Raw genomic sequence first — 18555 nt, forward strand, 5'->3', positions numbered from 1 at the left:
TTTTTCAAAAATAGTTCAAAAAGATAGACGCACTGAGGACAAGCACATCTGAGAAACGACCATTTTCGAAACAAAAAAATAAGATGTTCATCTGTTTTGAAAATTGTCATGTTGCTACTGGATTTTTGTGTATCTTCTACAAAACATCCAAATTCGGATTCGAAAATGCCCCTCCACATTAACCAGACAAATCATACCACATAAAACACAGTTCTACCTTTGTCCAGTTTCACTTACTCAGTGAAGTGCTGAATATCAAACTTAACCAGATAAATGATAGCCAGCTGGAATAAAATAAATGGATATTTGATTCTGGTGTCCAGACATAGCTCGGCACTGAATATCCAAGCATAATACTGGTGGCAGTGAAAAAACCACTGACTGCATTTGTTACTCACATATTTAATTGTGAAATAAATGTAGCAGTACTTTCATACAGCTAGAAACATCAAATGCTCAGCCTGCAAAACAGGATCCTATGTTTAGAACATAATATTCCTATATAAAACATTTAGGATGATAAAACTTAAGCGAATCGGATGTGCATGACCAGAATCATTTTAAAGTGCATCAGTTTCAAAAATGAGTAGACTGCCATGGGTCTCTGTGTTTACTAAACTGGATTATCTGACAACAAAATTCTGTTAAAGCTCTGGGCATTGGTGAAACTTCCTCCCACTCAGACCTATTGCTGTGGTATACCTGTACTTCATCTGTGATCTCATCTGGAGCATAATCTCCACCTAATATATAAATTTTGTCTTCTATCCCAACTGCTCCTGCGTTAAAGCCAGCACATTCAAATGAACCTTCCCCCTTCCAAACACAAGTTTCTGGGCAAAAGCTATACACTTTGTAGGTAGAAAGGTCACATATATACAATGTATGATTGACTGACACAGCTTTGATTAAGGTGGCGTGGAAAAATTGTCCAAATTCCGCCACAAGTTCAGACCACTGATCAGTATCGGCATTGTAATTATAGAAGCAATCGAGGGATGGATTAAATGCGTCAGCAATTTCTACTTCAGATCCAAGGACATAAATTATGTTTCGGCAAGTGCTTGCTTCCGGATAGTATATCCCTCTTGGCAATGGACTCACAGATGTCCACTGTTGAGAAAGTGGATGGTAAGACTCCACATCTAAAAGACTTCTGATTCCTTGAGGACCTTTAGTCTTTCCACCTATAACAAACAATTTATTAAATGCTATGACTGATGTGTGCATTGTCCGAGGCTTTTTCATAGCTGGCACTAAATGGAAATCATTTTTAACTAGACAGTAACACCAGGTCTCGTCAGTAGCATCGTGATATGGCTCGGCAATATGAAGTCGTACAGCTCTACAGCAGTTTCCTTTACAACCCCCCGTTATGAATAGTTTTTCTCCATAGCTTGATAAACTTGACCCAGGCAAATCCATAATATTTATTTCTGGCAGCTCTACCCATTTATCAGTTTTCATATTGTAGCAAAATGTATGTTGAGTTCCTCCATCTTCAGTCTTGTGAGCAAAGATGTATTTTTCAGTTGTTGAAAGGCGAGCATCTGGAAAAAGGCCACAGAAGTTTTCAATGTTTTTTATTGCATCACTGATTAACATCGAGCAGTTGGTATTTTTAAGCAACTGGTTTTCTGTCTGGAGAAAATCCTGCAGTGTAGTTTCAGGCAACTGATGCAATCTTACTTTTCTGAGCAAATGAGGCAGATGCTTTTGTCTTGTTTCCAAGTTTGTTTTTGTCCAGGAAAGGATGGCTTTCAAAACTAATTCTTCTTCAGAAACGTTTAGTTCATCGGCATCTACACATTTTTCTAATATCCCAACATTCAGGTCTAAGAAATCACTTGATTGGAGAAGAAAGGAAAAGTGGTGTAGGGCAAACTCCAGGGCATGATCAAATAAACGAGCAGAGCCGTAACTTTCTGATATAGATAACAATTGTAAGCAATTGGTTAGGTCAATAGTTTTTATTAGGAAATCACTGCACGCTCTGGATAGAAGTGGAACTTGAAGAAATGATGACAACTGGAACAGCATTTCTACACTGTCATCTGTTATTTCGGTTTTTCCTGTATAGGCATAATCAAGAAAGACTCTCACTGCCTTGGGAGATAAATTACTAATGGTAACACTTCCGTCATCTCTTTCTTTCATGTTTACTTCAAACATGGCTCTGAAAGTCAAAAATACAATGATTAAAAGTAACAAAATAAGCTATGGCGTCTGCTTGAAACTCCCCTCACTACCTCCCCCCAAAACAATACATTTTGTCATTGTACATCCATTTAAAAATGAAGAACTTTGAGGCTCCTTTTACGAAGGCTCGTTAGGGCCTTAGCGCGCGGAATTGCGCGCGCTAGCCGCTACTGCCTCCTCTTGAGCAGGTGGTAGTTTTTCAGCGCACCTTCGTCAAAGAAGCCCTTGGTGTTAACAATGACTCACAAGATATGAAGTTAAAAAGCATCAAACTATCCATATGCAACCTTGCAGAGTGAATTCCGTTGCATTTCATACACTTTTTTCAAGTACCTTTCTTATTTCTAATCTTAATGTATATTTTCTGTACACCGCTTAGAACCTAACGGATGTAGCGGTATATAAGAAATAAATTACATTACATTACATTTTTTGTATAGACAGCCTTTGAGCACATATCAGTTTGAAGAACTGCTACTTGGTTTATTAAGCATTGTACTTTGATGACACTGACTTACTCTGTATACCTGCTGAAAAATTGCGAAAATAATTATATCATATCTTTAGAACAGGGTTTTTAAAAATTCAAAAACAGATTCATCTGAGCGAAGTGAATGAATTACATGCTTACATTCAGCCTATCTACTTGCCCACCAAGACATAAAGGGAGAGGCAGTTTTCAGCTGAACTGCAGGGAAGCCAGGGTTCAAATCCCATCGACCCTCTGATGGCAGGAAAATACCCATTGTACCTAAATATAATTTGTTTTGAACTACTTCTGGAAAAGGTGCGAGCTAAATCCAAAAAAGCCCTGGCTATCCATACTGTAAAGAATTTTACAGGGCACCATATATGAGGAAGTTTGACTTGATCCAACATAAAAGAACACACTACTTATTTTACAAAAGGCCCTCTCCTTGCAAAATCTAAAGAAGACATCAGTTCTCTTTATGATTAATGACAGTTTACAAAGCCCTGCAAAATGCTTCACACCCTTGTACATTTTGCACACTTCTTGTCTCAAGAATACAATTCAAAATGCATAAAGTTGGAGGCTGTTTCAATGATCTACACAATTTCTGTATTTATAACATAAAAGAATTGTAGAAATATTATAAATGTAAATAAGAATCAGAAAACAAAAGCCTTTATTGCATACATTTTCACACCTTTTGACTTGCTACACAGGGGTAGCCTCTTTTGCAGCAAAGTAGCCTTGCTTCCTTTAAGGTATTTATCAACTTTGCAAGTGGGATGGTGCAGTGTTTGCTCATTCTTTGTGGCAGAACAGCTCAACCTCTTTCAAGTTAGTGCAGCTTGTCAAGACCTTTTAATGGTTTCAGATCTGGGTGTTGACAAGAACACTCAAAAACACTCACTTTCTCCTTGCTTAGGCCCAGATTCACTAAAGTCAGCGATCGTCACAGGTTTAGCAACAATCGCTGCTAACCGACCCGATTCACAAATGGCCCACTGCATGTTTCTCCAATCCGGCCATGCAAATTAGTAAAACCCCATGCAAAATAGCCAAGCGATTGATTCACCTACAATTGCCTGTCTATTTTGCATCGGGGTTTACAATCCTAAAACCCAACTGCTGTAGCCTTAGCTCTGTGCAAATTATTTGCATTCAAACTTAATAGTGAATCAGTCGCTGTTTGAAAATTGGCCATAGAATTGGCCAACAGCGATTGAGTCGCTATTGTTAGTGAATCTAGCCCTTAGTCACTTCATTGTTGCTTTTCTTCTAGAGAATGACACGGTGACAAAATTCATCACTGTTCCTGTCCCCATGGATAACTGCGGGAAACCATCCCATGTCATTCTTTAGTGCCTATCTCAACCTCAGTCCTTCTACAATGCAAGGCTTGTGAGTCAGTGGTATGGTTTCATCATCAGTTTTTCAGAAATGAAAGAAAATGGATGTTGGAAGATCGCAGCCCTCTTCCTCTGTAGTCTGATGCTGTGGCTGCTTTTCTGTGCAGTGAGTGAGTAATATTTACCTGCGTTTGCTCTTCTTCCCGCTGGTACCTCTCTTCCATTGCTGACGGCAATTTTGTTTGGCAGCGCAGCGTTGAGCCCTGCCCTTCCTGCTGAGATGGAGCTTGTGATCTTCCTGCTTTGGCGGTGGGCTCATTGGTCTGGAGTCGGAGAGTTTGGTACTGCATTGATTGTTGTTATCAGCAGAGGGATCGCTGATTCTCAAACCTCAATCTGCCATGCTGCCTGTAACCATTGTACAGCATTTTGAATATAACTGCTGTGTTCTATTTGGTCTGTAGGCTATCATCAGTGGCCTTGCCTGGTGTTCTTTGCCTGGCGTTGCCCCTGCGATGGCTGCGGGGAATTTGGCTTGATGATTGCACATCTTGAAGTCTTGTGTTGGAGTTCCAGAGGGTTTATCCTTCCCACTCTTCTACCTTGGATCCTTCCTTGCTCTCCCAGCCTTCCACGGGTGAAGATGGTAAAGATGAGGCAGATGTGATGCTCTATTGGACCGGAATGAAACCTGGATCTATAAACTGGAATTTTTAACTTATTTTATTCTAGTTTATTGAGTTTGCTTAATTTCTGCTCTCTGTTTTACTTCCTTTATTTTTATTTCTTTTCATTTCTGCTTGATATTATATTTATATTTATTTTGTTAGATTTACTACTCTACCCATATTCCTTCATTCTTCTTCTTGTTAACAATGTTTTAAGTTTCTCTGGGGGGAGTCTTCTTCCTTCTTCCTTCTTTCCTCTTTTCTATTTATCTTTATCTAATTGATGTTTTTTCTCTAAGGCATTTTAGATTGTGAGCCCGCTTGGGACAGTGGGGGTAGCTACACTACATGTAAAGTAGATTTAGCACTGTGAATGTAACCTGTTCTGAGCTCTTAGGAGAGGACGAGATATAAATCTAAATAAGTAAAGTAAGCAGCTTATATTAATTCACCATTTTGTCTACTGTGTCTGTCATAATTAGATTGTAAGCTCTTACAAGCAGGGACGGTCCCTTGCACATTTAATGTACAGCACTGTGTGCAGCTGGTAGCGCTACAGAAATAATAAATAGAAGTACTAGTAATATTTAACTTTATTATGGACCTTGTTTAAGGTAATGCTTGGAACTACAGTGAGTCTAGGATTGCCAGGATAAGGTATGTGAAAGCATATCAAGAATGAGCATGCTTTTTGGCTAGAGAACCACAAGAAATGTGAGCCATGACTGGCTTGGGGGGACCAGTGAGGGTATTTGAGAAACAGCAGCTCATTCTCCTCCAATGCCAGGAGAGATCAGTCTAACAAGTCATGTTGGTCCCAGGCTCTGGTTTCTGTTTCCCTCTGTCTTCTCTAAACTCACTTGCCAGGGTCTTCTGCTCATTTGACATTTCTTCTTCTTTGTGCTCACCATCCATATTCCATCTTTGTGTACCTATCTTTCCCTTTTCTGTACCCCATCCAGCATCTCCCCCGTGTCCTTCTCCCTGAATTTCTCATCACTACTCTACAGACCGCAATACTGATCTCCCTTCTACATTCCTATTCTCTCCCACATCTATTCATTATTTCCCCTCCGTTTCTCATACCTCCCTGTGTCTCTCCCTCTCTCTGCTATGTTCAGCATTTCCTTCATCTGCTTAGTATGGCATCTCTTTTTCCCTTCTCTTCTTTCCAGCAGCTCCCCTTCCACAAGTGCAGCACCTCTCCCCCTTCCCTCCAGCTCCCCCTCCTGTATTCTCTCCCTTCTCTTCGGTTCCAGCCCTCCCCTCCATAGGTCAAGCACATCTACCTCCCTTAACTTCAGCTCCAGCCCACTCCAGTGCCCTTTCCTCCAACCCCAGACCCCTCATGTGTCCTTTCCTCCAGCCCTAGCATCTGCTTTGCCCTGCCTTGCACCCTCTCTTCCTCGAACCTGCAAGCGAGGGGGTGGGGGGAGGCTGGAGCCCATCGGACCTGTGACGTGGGGGAAAGAAATCAAACACCTACATTTGTTTCACTTAGGACTTCTGAGGGAAAGGGATACCTGAAGCCTTGAGGGGGGAATTGTGATCATGGGTGGGGTTCCACATGGAATCAAAGCTTTTTACTGCTTCTGCGGAGCAGTAAAAAGCTTTGTTCCCACACCAGCAGTAAATAGATGAAACTTTTACCTATTCCTGCGGTTTGAAACGGAAACAGGTCACCATGTCATTCTCTATCATACTTTTTTTTGTTTTAAATCTAAGTTTCTTCTTTCTGTTTTTCTGCTGCTGCTGGTTATTCTTTTTTTCTCTTTTTTTAGCAATCCAAACATGAAAAAAAGAATAGCATTTTTACTTTTACTGAAGAAATTCAGCAACAGCATTTTATTGTTAATGTGTTCAATTTGTTTCTTTTCTCCTCAAAACTAAAAACTTTCAAGAAAGTCCCCTGAGGTCTGAAAATCAGAAACAGGTAGCAAGCAGATAGCTGCCGTTCATTCCCCTGAAATACAATTGCTACCTAAATGTTTCAAATGATGTCAGTGCCACTGCCAATACTAACAAGCAAAGAGCATGTCAAAGCTCTCTGTGGTCACTCTGCTGATGCCATCACTAACAGCTCAAAATGTTCACCTTTTAAGACATGAATATTATAGCACTTCAATAAGGGTGCACATTTATGGCTTTTAGCAATAACCTACTTTTTCCAGAACATTTGGTCCCAGAACAGATCCCTGAAGCATTCTACTAGACACCTTCTTTAGTTTGGAAAGCTGACCATTTTTCTACCTGCTTTTCATTTCCTATATATTTTAACCAGTTGCCAGTTCACAAGAAGACATCTCCTATCCCAGGGTTGGGTGAGAGGGAAGGTAGAGGGGGGGACAACCCATGGGTACTGGAATTGCAGGTTTGTTTTTTATTTACCACGGGGGGAGATTTGGGAGCTGCTGGACTCGCCAGGGGGAGAGGGGTGCTGGCTGGCTACAGAGCTGAAGGGAAGGGCAGTACTGAATCTGGGTTGGGGGGAAAGGAGAGGGATGCTGAACCCATGTGTGAGGGACTGGAGGTAAGGGAGAGAGCCATAGGAGGTTGGACCCATAGGAGGGGGGCTAGAGAAAAGGTAAGAGGTGTTGAACCCAAGGGAGGCAGAAAAGAGGGAAGGGAGAGAGATGCTGGATCCTTGGGGAGTATTGAGGGAAGGGGGAGAGATACTGGATCATGGGGGGGGGAGCTGAAAGGAAGGGAGACAAGTTCAATCCATGGGAGAGATGCTGAGGGAAGGGAGACAGGTGCTGGACCTGCATGGAGGAGGAGAGAGAAGGGAAAGAGATGCTGAACCAAGGGAGTGAAATATTGAACACAATGGAGGGAGGGGAGAAACACATTGTTGTAAGGGAGTAAGAGAGGGGAGAAGGTGGACACAGGGAGATATATGAAAAGAGGGGAGATGGTGGGCATGGATGGGACAGGGACACAAAGGGGAATACTGCATTGGGGTGGCATATGGACACAGTTAGTGGGGCAATGCAAGACATCGGTTGGTATATCGGCACAAAGGAAAGATGGCTAGACATGGGGGAAAATAGGAATGCAGAAGGGAGATTCTGGACTTAGAGGGGACACAGGTACACGGAGGAGTGATACTAGACACAGGAGAAGGGGATAGGGACATAGAATGGTGATGATGATGAAGGCAGGGAGATGGGCACAGGGGAAATACTAGAAAGGGAAGTATAGGAGACAAAGAAGGGAGATGCCAAACATGGGGAATAATTGCTCAAAATTCAGGCCACTATACCTAGTACAAAATTCTGAATCACAAAGTTCAAGTACTAGTATAAAATCAATACTGAACCCACTCTCATAAAATTGTGGGATACATACCAACCAATGACTAATTTTTTACCATTTTTTGTATGGACCTTCAGAATACAACCAGGCACAACATACTTCTGGTTGTTTCTATCTCCATCGGTCCAACTTTTATTGAATTCTTATAAAAATTATTTTTTTGTATTTTTCAAAATCTTCTTGTTATCATTCAATAACTCATTATTCAAATAGCTTTTAAAGTAATTCTTCATTGTAATAGTTATTTTCCATTAAGCCACCTCTCCCGACATGCATGTTTCACTGGAAACTTTCTTCAGGGACGAGGGGAACTAAAACATTTGCAGGAGCTGCTATCCACCGTACTTTAGTAAAATGATTTAAATATAAAATCATAACTATTCAAGGATTGTGTGGATGGTGACAGAGTTGCGGGAATGGGGCAGGGACTGAGTTTGCAGGGATGGGGACCGAGCTCGCAAAGATGGGGCAGAGACAAATTTGTCCCCATATCATTCTGTAGATTCCACCGTGCATCCTTGTGGTGTCTAAACGGAGATGCCCATTTGTAGAATTGTCCCTGGTATACGTTAATATTGATCTCCAAATTAGAGCACTGTGTTTATCCAGAAGAACTATAAAAATAACAGTTATCATAATAAAAAAATAAAAAAAAATTAATTAAAAACCAATTCAAAGCATTACCTGAAGAAGTCACTGCATGCTGCCAGGACACAGCGGTGGCAAGGAATAATTTCATCTTTCACAATTATGTTAAAGTCAAAGAACATATTCTGATCTCGGAAACTCTGTAGCACATTTAAAATTTGCTGCCCGTGACCTTCAGCCAGCAAGGAGATGGTGTTCTTCTGAGGGCCAGAAAATCCATTGCACACATTCCTATTTGAATTATGTTGATTGTTCATGTTGATTTAGTGTAACTGGAATAACAAAACATAGGATCATATAATCCTATAATAGTAACATATAGATAAATAAAAAGAGATTAGGTTCTTACCTTGACAATATCTTTTCCAGTAAATACTATTACTATTAACTATTTCTATAGTGCTACCATAGGGATGGTATGCTGAACCATGGGTCTTGCATCCGCTCCCGCAAGTCCGTTGCTGGAGATACTAATCACTGTTTTCAGTACCTCCTCCTTCTCCCTGCTTTCTGCTGCCCCCAGTCAGTTAGTTTCAAAGCTGGCGACAGCCCTACAGGAAAGAATAGGAAAAGGAGAATGGGAAGAACAAGACAAGAGAGGAAGGGTGGGAGCTGCAAAAGGACCTACGGGCTTGCTCTTTAGAGGTCCTAGGCCTGCTGTCCAGGAGCGACTTTGGGTGGCGATCCTGGACACTAGCTATGAGGTCAAAGAACCCCTGGCCATACAACATATTGCCCCTGAAAAAGAAGCCTGCTGAGCGTGGCTTTGGAAGTAGAATCCCCATTCCAATGTCAGATCCACAGGATTCTGCGAGTAGACACAGAATAAGCTGAGACTTTGGCCACTACCCAAAGCAGACCAACATAGTCCACTCCCAACATAGTCCAACATAGTCCACTCCCAACAGCCAAAGCTGGGAGAGGGGATCTGAATGCACACCATTCGGGTCATGCAATTTAGAATGGCATGCTTAAGCCACAAAAGAGGCTGCTGTAGCAGCCCGTACTGCCAGAGACAAGGCCTCAAACTGCTTCTTAAACAACATGTCAAGCCTGTGATCCTGTTGATCCTTAAGCACTATGGTGCTCATAATATTAAAAAAAAAAGTCTAAAAAGTGGCTTAAATGGGTACTTGGACGATCAAAAAGCCTGATCGTCCAAGTACCCATAATCAAAGCTAGTTTTAGACATATCTAAAACCAGCTTAGGCCTTTCCCCTGCCTCTAAATGCACAGAGAGAAAAGAGGCGTTTTTAGAGGAAGGGAAAGGGCGGGCGGTGGGCCGACCTTAACCTAGGCATGCAGCAGGTATAACCAAAACTTTAGGCAGGACCAAGTCAAAACAGGTATAAGTGCCAAAAAGGGGCTGCTGAGCTGATCATGGCTGCTGCGATCAGCTCCCCCTCCTGTGGGTGGGGCCTTAGGCACATGGGCCGGGTTGGGCTTCTTGTTGTTTTTGTGCACTGTTGGAGGCCAACGCCTTGCTTTTTGGTGTTGATTATATAGCAAAATAAATTCTGGACCCTATTTTGCCATTGCAGCTCAGAAATTAAAGTAACATCAGCAAGAACGAAGTTTTATGTAACTCAACTGACGGACAGCTAAACCAAAGGGGCTAATGCATCAAATTGAGAATTCCTATGTGCATTGGAGCATTTAGCGCCTGGGCTGCGGTAGAAACCTCAACCACAGCTTAGTCAAAGAGGGCCCTATTTCGTTATATGCCATTTAACAGAAACGAAATTCAATGTTTTGACTTTGTTTCAGATCATTGATTGAACCACATCCAAATCATTCTTTTCATGGTAGATCTGAGAACATAAAAGCTGTAGGCCAATTTTCACAGAAAAATAATTTCAGCTTAACAGATAAATTTTCTAGTGATGTGTGAAAAAATGTCCCTTTGTACAGCAATGGAAACACAAAATTAAAGACCCCACTGGCCCAATTCAGAGTTTCCTCCCCACTCCCCCAGATCCTTTCCTTCAGGGTGAGGACCATAGTGACTCAGTAGGCCCTCCACCAGGGTTCTGGCCCAATTCAGAGTTTCCTCCCCACTCCCCCAGATCCTTTCCTTCAGGGTGAGGACCATAGTGACTCAGTAGGCCCTCCACCAGGGTTCTGGCCCAGCTGGTCTTCTTTCTCCCTTTCTAGGAACCCAACTCACGCTATAGGGGGGGGGGAAGCGATGAGGACAAGAGTGATCCCCACATGTCTTACACAAAACAATCAGCTAAACCCCAGAAAGTAGTGTTGTGGTATTTCCACTAGGGATGGGGGTGGCATCTGAGAACAAACAAATGCTACAGAAAATAACTTTCTAGATGTACCGGTATATCTTTTGGTCCGTGATTGGAAACTACTCCCATAATGAAGACATACCATACCATATTAGTTATAGCTCAATATGAACTGTGATCAGTATGATCTGAAAACCCCCTTTTGAGGTGCTCAAATAAAGATCAATGGGCCATCGAGGACACTTCAGCACTCTCTAGTTGAGATCATTTTGCGTCCTGACAGCTCCTCAAAACAAATCACACACGGGCTTTCAGTTGCCATTACTTAAAAAAAAAAAAATGCATATATGTAAATAATAAATGATGCACAAAAATTGGAATCGCCCCCTTCCCTAAGCACAAAGCAAGTCATTTGTTAAAATAAAGAAATGCAAGACTTACACATAACATATCTACCCCGGCAGCTCCCTGCAGACTGCATCAGATAGCTTCAAGCTCGAGCAGCGGGCAAGGAAAGAGGCGGGCGGAAACGTGTGACGTCGCTCGCGGCGTTCCTCGCGACATTCGAACGAGGAGGAGGGAGGGGGGGGGTGCGTATCTCGAGCGCGTGGCCCGTGCCAGTAGTTCTACGCCACTGCTGGTATGCAGGTAGCCGGCTCGAGCGTTTGTTCTGCCGGCGGACGATGGAGAGCGTTCGCTGGGCGTTCCGTCACGGGTCCTGGTTTCCGGGTCGCGCCGAGTGGCTGCTGGCGGCCCGCTGTGTGCAGCCGGAAGAAAAGACCAGGATCGGGCAGTTCGTTTTCGCCCGCGACGCGAAAGCAGCCATGGTACTGTCCTCGCTCGCTCGCGGCTCGGCTGTGGTAGGGGGTGGGGTGGGGTGGGGTGGGGGGGGGGGAGCAGAGAGGTTCCGCGCAGCCGCGCCAGGAAGGTTCATACGCTCGGCTGCACCAAAAGTAGCGGCAGTGTAACGTTTAGTCCATGTAAAAAAAAAAAGAAAAAGAAAAGGAGGATGGATTGAGGCATCCGGGTTTTACTTCCAGTGAAAGCAACGGGAGTAAAACCTGGATGTCTCAATCCGTCGTCCCTTTTCTAGAGCCAAATGGTAACGCTAAAGCAGGGGTGTCAAAGTCCCTCCTCGAGGGCCACAATCCAGTCGGGTTTTCAGGATTTCCCCAATGAATATGCATGAGATTTATTAGCATAAAGAAAAGCAGTGCATGCATATTCATTGGGGAAATCCTGAAAACCCGACTGGATTGTGGCCCTCGAGGAGGGACTTTGACACCCCTGCCCTAAAGGCATGATAAAAATGAAACAATATAAACTGATCAGATTTTATTTGATTAAATACAATAAAAAGAGATACAATTTTTTATTGTTTTATGCTTATTAACCTTACTATCTTTCAATCAGCTGTTTGGGCCTCTTTCGGTGTTTATAGAAGAGGTTTTTATACGCCCAGGCTGAGCCAATACTGTGGCAATGCAATAAGTTAATTAGATGCAAATTCAAAGTGTTCAGAACTTGTGCAGTGATCGGGGAAAGCCTGTTGGGCACACCACATGAACCAGCAATTTTTCTGTGTATAAATCCTTGCAAAAAGTTTTGCTACATAAAATTTTTGTGGCTAATTGTGCGTGTGTATAGACCAGCATTCCAATTTATGTGTGGATGTGTGCTTGCACTTTTTTTTGTTTGTTTACTTTTTGTCTGATATATTCATGATTCCCTTTTTGCACTCCTCAAGGCATTTTCTCCCTCAAACAGGGGAGATTGAGAGGGGACATGATCAAAACATTCAAGGTACTGAAGGGGATAGACTTAGTAGATAACGACAGGTTGTTCACCCTTTCCAATGTAGGGAGAACCAGAGGGCACTCTAAAATTGAAAGGGGATAGATTCTGTACGAACATAAGGAAGTTCTTCTTCACCCAGAGAGTGGTAGAAAACTGGAACCCTCTTCTGAAGTCTGTCATAGGGGAAAACACCCTCCAGGGATTCAAGACAAAGTTAGACAAGTTCCTGCTGAACAAGAACGTGCGCTGGTAGGGCTACTATCAGTTAGGGCGCTGGTCTTTGACCAGAGGGCCGCCGCGTGAGCGGACTGCTGGGCATGATGGACCACCTGTCTGACCCAACAGTGGCAATTCTTATGTTCTTATTCTAAGTCTTTGGATTTCATGGGGCTCCTGCAATATTCCATTACCTGGGTAGACTGTTCCTGGAGCCTCATGGCTGTTATGCAGCGCTGTACTTTAAAAGTCATGATCTGCAGTATTGGCTGGGAGATGCATTTAATCCAAGTTCAAGTAGTCCTGAGACTAAATCCAAAGAAGTGCTTTCTGAGAAGACAAAAGGTCCAGTACATGGACTATACTAAAGAGCATAGACACTCGGATATGGAAGGAGAGCTAGATTGTTTGTGTGGGTTATTTGTGTTTTTGGATGACAAATATGCATAGGCTACAAACAAACATTCACTCGGGAAATAGGATATATTGGACACCATTTAATATGATACCAACAGCAGAATCAGCTCACATAGCTTCTGGATAGTGTTCATGGCAGTCTCTAACCTCCTGTGCATGGGGAGTAGGCAACAAAGGGTCTGGCTTGCAGAGATTGTGACTAGATCTTTACAGTGCATAGAGATGGAATATCAGGGGAAAAAGTCAACAAAAAGAAACAAAAAAACTGCAAAGAAGTCCTCCCTAAAATACTAGTGCATATTGCAGTTATACCACTGCTCTGTCCAGCCCAAATGGGGCAGAACAATCAAATAGGCACACATGATCCTCAGAGCCTTCAGGTAACATACACAGTTTTCTGCGTGTACCCAGAAAAAGAATGTTTATCTCCCTCTGTTATTAATTGATAATGGAGTGTGAAGATCTGACTGAGACAGGGGGGATTCAGATACAATGCAATGTGAACATGGGCATGTTGGATAAGAAACGCAGATGTGAGGCCAAAAGGTAAGTCTTTGGATGCCTAGGGAGACATCTAGAAAGCCCGTTTCTAGTGCAATAGGTGTTTCAGTCTGGACAAGCGGGCAATTTCCCTATAGCCATGAGCCTTGCAGAAGGAATAAACTGCATTTTTTTTTTTCTGAATTCCTCCTACTTCATAGAAGTCTCTGCTGCCAACAACCTCACAGCTCTGTGCGGTTTACAAAAGTAAGACTGCAGTTCAGCTATTAAAAGTTTTTCTTAAAAAGATAAGTTTTTAACAATTTCCTAAAATCTAAATAAGAGTAAGAACTGGAGATCAATTTACTACAACTCTTATCCCAAAGAGCAGCCTGATAAGCCATGATTCTGTTAAGAAATCTCTTATATAAACAACCATTTACTGAGATAAAAGCAAAAAAATTAAATTCTTGAGCAAAGCGTCTTCTTTTTATAAAAATAAAATGATCAAGAATATAGGTAGGGAATAGGGATTAAACCATGTAGTGTCTTGTAGCAAATGCACTCAGATTTGAATAATATTCTTGTTTCAGTTTGCAACCAATGTAACTTCTGATAGTAATGAGTACCATGATCAAATCACTTCAGGTTAAATATCAATCTAACAGCGGTGTTCTGAATAAGCTGTATTCTCTTAAATATTATTTTTACACGAGGCTAGATAGATCCAGTTGCAATGATCCAAGGTATTCAGAACCAAGGATTGTACCAATGGACTGAATGCTTTGAAAATGAAGTAGGACCTAATAGTCAGAAGTTTCCAAAGCAAAAAATAACACTTCTTGACAACAGAATTGATTTGAACCTCAAATGATAACTCCAGGTCTAAATTAACCCCCGAGATCTTAATACTAGAAAGAATGGGATGTGTTGTCCCATTCAGATCTAAAGAGATCTCATTAAGCTTACTAAGAGGTGAAGCCAAAAATAATTTGGTTTTAACACAGAGGATCTAGAAGAATTAAGACCAGTACTGGGCAGACTTGCACGGACTGTGTCCCGTAAATAGCCATTTAGTGAGGATGGGCTGGGGAGGTCTTCAACAGCTGGGATGGTTTAAATGGGCTGGTGTAAGCTTTGACAGAGACTCCAATAGATGGAACCTAAGCACAGTACCAGGCAGAACTCTAGGTTTCTGGCCCAGAAATATCTTAGAAAAAGGACAATTTAAATTAAATCATTAATTTATAGAATGTATGCTTGGGCAGACTGGATGGACCATTCGGGTCTTTATCTGCTGTCATTTCCTATGAAGGGCAATGCACGGAAGCTCAGGTTCTCCAAGTCCCAGAGGGCCTGGGTTGTATTGTGAAATACCGGAAGAGCCATTTGTCTCTGGCATAGTCCTGGAATACCTGAGCATCTTCAACATGGCGGCTGGCCATGTTTATTTTCCAGAGGCACACAGATGGAAACTGTGCTCGCAAATAATGAACTTGCTAGCCTGTCCGTTTCTGCTGGCATGGCACTATCTCCAAGTGCTAGGGTCCACGACGGCCACAATAGATAGAAACATGATGACAGATAAAGGCCAAATGGCCCATCTAGTCTGCCTATCCCTTGGGCAAAGGCTCACATGCGTCCAACACGCGTTGCTAGCCTGTTGGTCTCACCAGACAACCTCTCTGCAAAGGTCTGGGGCCAACATAGACTGCTACTATTACTACTACTACTTATCACTTATATAGCGCTGAAAGGCGTACGCAGCACTGTACATTTTGACATTTATAGACGGTCCCTGCTCAGAAGAGCTTACAATCTAACTTGGACAGACATAACATATAGGGTGGGGGATGCTGAACCCAAGGTGAGAGGCATTAGGAGTTGAAAGCACTCTCAGAGACTGGATCTTGAATACTGCCAGGGAGCCTACGTAGGGATTCGGGCAGTTTGTTCCAAGCATACAGCGTAGCAAGGTGGAAGGGACGGAGTCTGGAGTTGGCAGTTGAAGAGAAGGGCACAGATAGGAGGGACTTACTAGCTGAGCGGAGCACACGGGGAAACATAGGGGGAGATAAGTGAAGTGAGATAGTGAGGGGCAGCTGAGTGAATGCATTTGTAGATCAGTAAGAGGAGTTTGAATTGAATTTGGAAATGGATGGGAAGCCAATGAAGTGACTTTAGGAGAGGGGTAATGTGAATATAGCGGCTCTTCCGGAATACGAGTCGTGCAGCCGAATTCTGGATGGATTAGAGGGGAGTGAGATGGCTAAGTGGAAAGCCAGAGAGTAGTGAGATGCAGTAGTCTTAGCATGAGGTGATGAGAGCAAGGATAATTATTTTGTTAGTGTGCTCAGAGAGGAAGGGTCAGATTTTGATAATATATATATAGATATATATAAGAAGAAGTGGCAGGTTTTAGCGATATGTTGCTCAATCCTCAGACTCTCAACAAATGCATGCCACTCTGCATAGCTTCCTGGGTAGTTGTAATGATAGATGCCAGCCTCTTCGGTTGGGGAGCTCACTTTAGTTGTCGGCCAATTCATAGACGTTGGTTGATCAACAGGCTGGAACTCTGAGCCATTCAGCTAGCCTTACAGAAGCTACAGAAGACTCTAGAAGTCAGGCAGTCTGAGTGTTCTTGGACATGCTACGGCAGTGGCCTATGTCGATCACCAGGGAGGCACCGATACTGCCCAACTGTGTCTGGAAGCCCATTTGTTAAGCTGGATGGAACATCATCTTCAGGCGCTCTTAGCGGTGCACATAGTGAGAGTGTGGCCAATGTCCAAGCAGATTTTCTCAGCAAACAGATTCTGGATCCAGGTGAGTGGATGCTGTCGGTGTCAGCCTTCCAATCCATTGTTCATCGCTGGTGTTGGTTGGTGTTTGACCTTATGGCAACAGCAGAGAACAAGAAAGCGGACAGGTTTTTAAGTCAAAGGTCTGAGCCCGGATGGTCAGTTCTGGAGCTCTGGATGGTCACAGAACATGCTGTTATACGTGTTTCCTCCATGGCCTATGATAGGCCAAATCCTCCAATGCCATTGGGGAAGGGTCATTCTGGTTTCTCCAGACTGGACGCGCAGACTGTGGTACGCAGATCTGCTGAATCTTCGGATGTGTCGTGGTCTCAGGCTACAAGTGCAACCAGATGTTCTTTCTCAGGGTCCAGTGGTCATAGAAGATCTGGGTCATAGAAGATCTGCACTTACGCCAATTTTCAAAAAAGGATCGAGAGGGGAACCGGGCAACTATAGGCCTGTGAGTCTTACGTCGGTCCCCGGCAAGATGGTCGAAGCACTGATCAAGGATAGCATAGTCCGGCACTTGGACGCACACGACTTGATGAAACCCAGTCAACATGGATTCAGGAAAGGGAAATCATGTTTGACGAATTTACTCCAATTTTTTGAGACCGTAAACGAGCAAATTGATAGTGGGAAGCCTGTGGACATAATATACTTGGACTTCCAGAAAGCGTTCGACAAAGTTCCACACGAAAGACTTCTCAGGAAACTACAAAGCCATGGCATAGAGGGAGATATACAAAGATGGATAGGCAAATGGCTGGAAAACCGAAAGCAGAGAGTGGGCATAAATGGGAAGTTCTCCGACTGGGAGAAAGTGACTAGTGGTGTACCCCAGGGCTCGGTACTTGGGCCGATCCTTTTTAATATTTATATCAATGACCTGGAGGAAGGAACATCCAGTGAGATCATCAAGTTTGCAGACGATACAAAACTATGCCGGGCAATCAGATCGCAGGAGGATAGAGAGAAACTCCAGAGCGACTTGTGTCGGTTAGAAACATGGGCGGAGAAATGGCAGATGAAGTTCAATGTGGAGAAATGCAAGGTAATGCATTTAGGCAATAAAAATAAGGAATACGAGTATACAATGTCAGGTGCAACTCTGGGGAAGAGTGAACAAGAAAGGGACCTGGGTGTACTGATAGATAGGACCCTGAAGCCGTCGGCACAATGCGCGGCAGCGGCAAAGAAGGCAAATAAAATGTTGGGCATGATAAAGAAAGGAATCTCGAGTAGATCGGAGAAAGTTATAATGCCGCTTTATAGGGCAATGGTCAGACCACACTTGGAATACTGCGTCCAACATTGGTCTCCCTACCTAAAGAAGGATATAAAACTGCTGGAGAGGGTGCAGAGACGAGCAACAAAACTGGTGAAGGGTATGGAGAGACTGGAATATGAGGATAGACTTATAACACTAGGATTGTTCTCCCTTGAGAAAAGGAGAATGCATGGGGATATGATCGAGACCTTCAAAATACTGAAAGGAATCGACAAAATAGAGCAGAGAAGATTATTTACACTGTCCAATTTGACACGGACTAGAGGACATGTAATGAAGCTAAGGGGGGACAGGTTCAGGACTAATGTCAGGAAGTTCTGCTTCACTCAGAGAGTGGTTGACACCTGGAATGCCCTCCCAGAGGAGATTATTGCGGAATCGACCGTCCTAGGCTTCAAGAGCAAACTAGATGCATATCTCCTTAAGAGAGGCATATAAAGATATGGTGGACTATAAATTACATCCAACCAACACAAAAGAGGACTACAACAGAAGTCAATCCTTGCTGGTTACAATACCGCTCTCAGAGATCTGTGCTGTCCTCACACAATAGTGTTTGGAACCATTTTCACAGGTAGAAGATATCTTTCATAGAGTCGGTATTTTTTATGCAAAAACCATGATCATGCAAGCTCATATAAAGTGCTAGGTACAATAAA

The 18555-nt window shown here is 43.0% G+C and overlaps 2 protein-coding genes across 3 annotated transcripts in view; one reads left to right on the forward strand and one right to left on the reverse strand.

Annotated features, from left to right (window-relative positions):
- Positions 1–54: 54 nt before the first annotated feature.
- On the reverse strand, positions 55–11498 carry KBTBD3 (kelch repeat and BTB domain containing 3). 2 transcript variants are annotated; one of them, XM_033948877.1, is made up of 3 exons: positions 11330–11498; positions 8685–8920; positions 55–2176 (listed from the first exon to the last, which is right to left on the reverse strand). In XM_033948877.1, the coding sequence occupies exons 2-3, from the start codon at positions 8903–8905 to the stop codon at positions 577–579; spliced, it is 1821 nt and encodes a 606-aa protein (XP_033804768.1). In that variant the 5' UTR covers positions 8906–8920; positions 11330–11498; the 3' UTR covers positions 55–576. The 2 variants fall into 2 exon arrangements, with proteins under 2 accessions (XP_033804768.1, XP_033804769.1); XM_033948878.1 differs by lacking the exon at positions 11330–11498 and having other exon boundaries at positions 55–2072; positions 8685–8810.
- A 38-nt stretch (positions 11499–11536) lies between these two features.
- Positions 11537–18555, forward strand: part of AASDHPPT (aminoadipate-semialdehyde dehydrogenase-phosphopantetheinyl transferase) — a 49406-nt gene continuing 42387 nt past the window's right edge. Inside the window, exon 1 of the mRNA XM_033948879.1 lies at positions 11537–11715. Coding sequence (XP_033804770.1) covers positions 11572–11715 — 144 coding nt within the window. The 5' untranslated portion in view covers positions 11537–11571. The remainder of the gene's footprint in view (positions 11716–18555) is intronic.

The sequence above is a fragment of the Geotrypetes seraphini genome, chromosome 6, assembly GCF_902459505.1.
Source record: "Geotrypetes seraphini chromosome 6, aGeoSer1.1, whole genome shotgun sequence".
In the NCBI taxonomy this organism is placed as follows: Eukaryota; Metazoa; Chordata; class Amphibia; order Gymnophiona; family Dermophiidae; genus Geotrypetes; species Geotrypetes seraphini.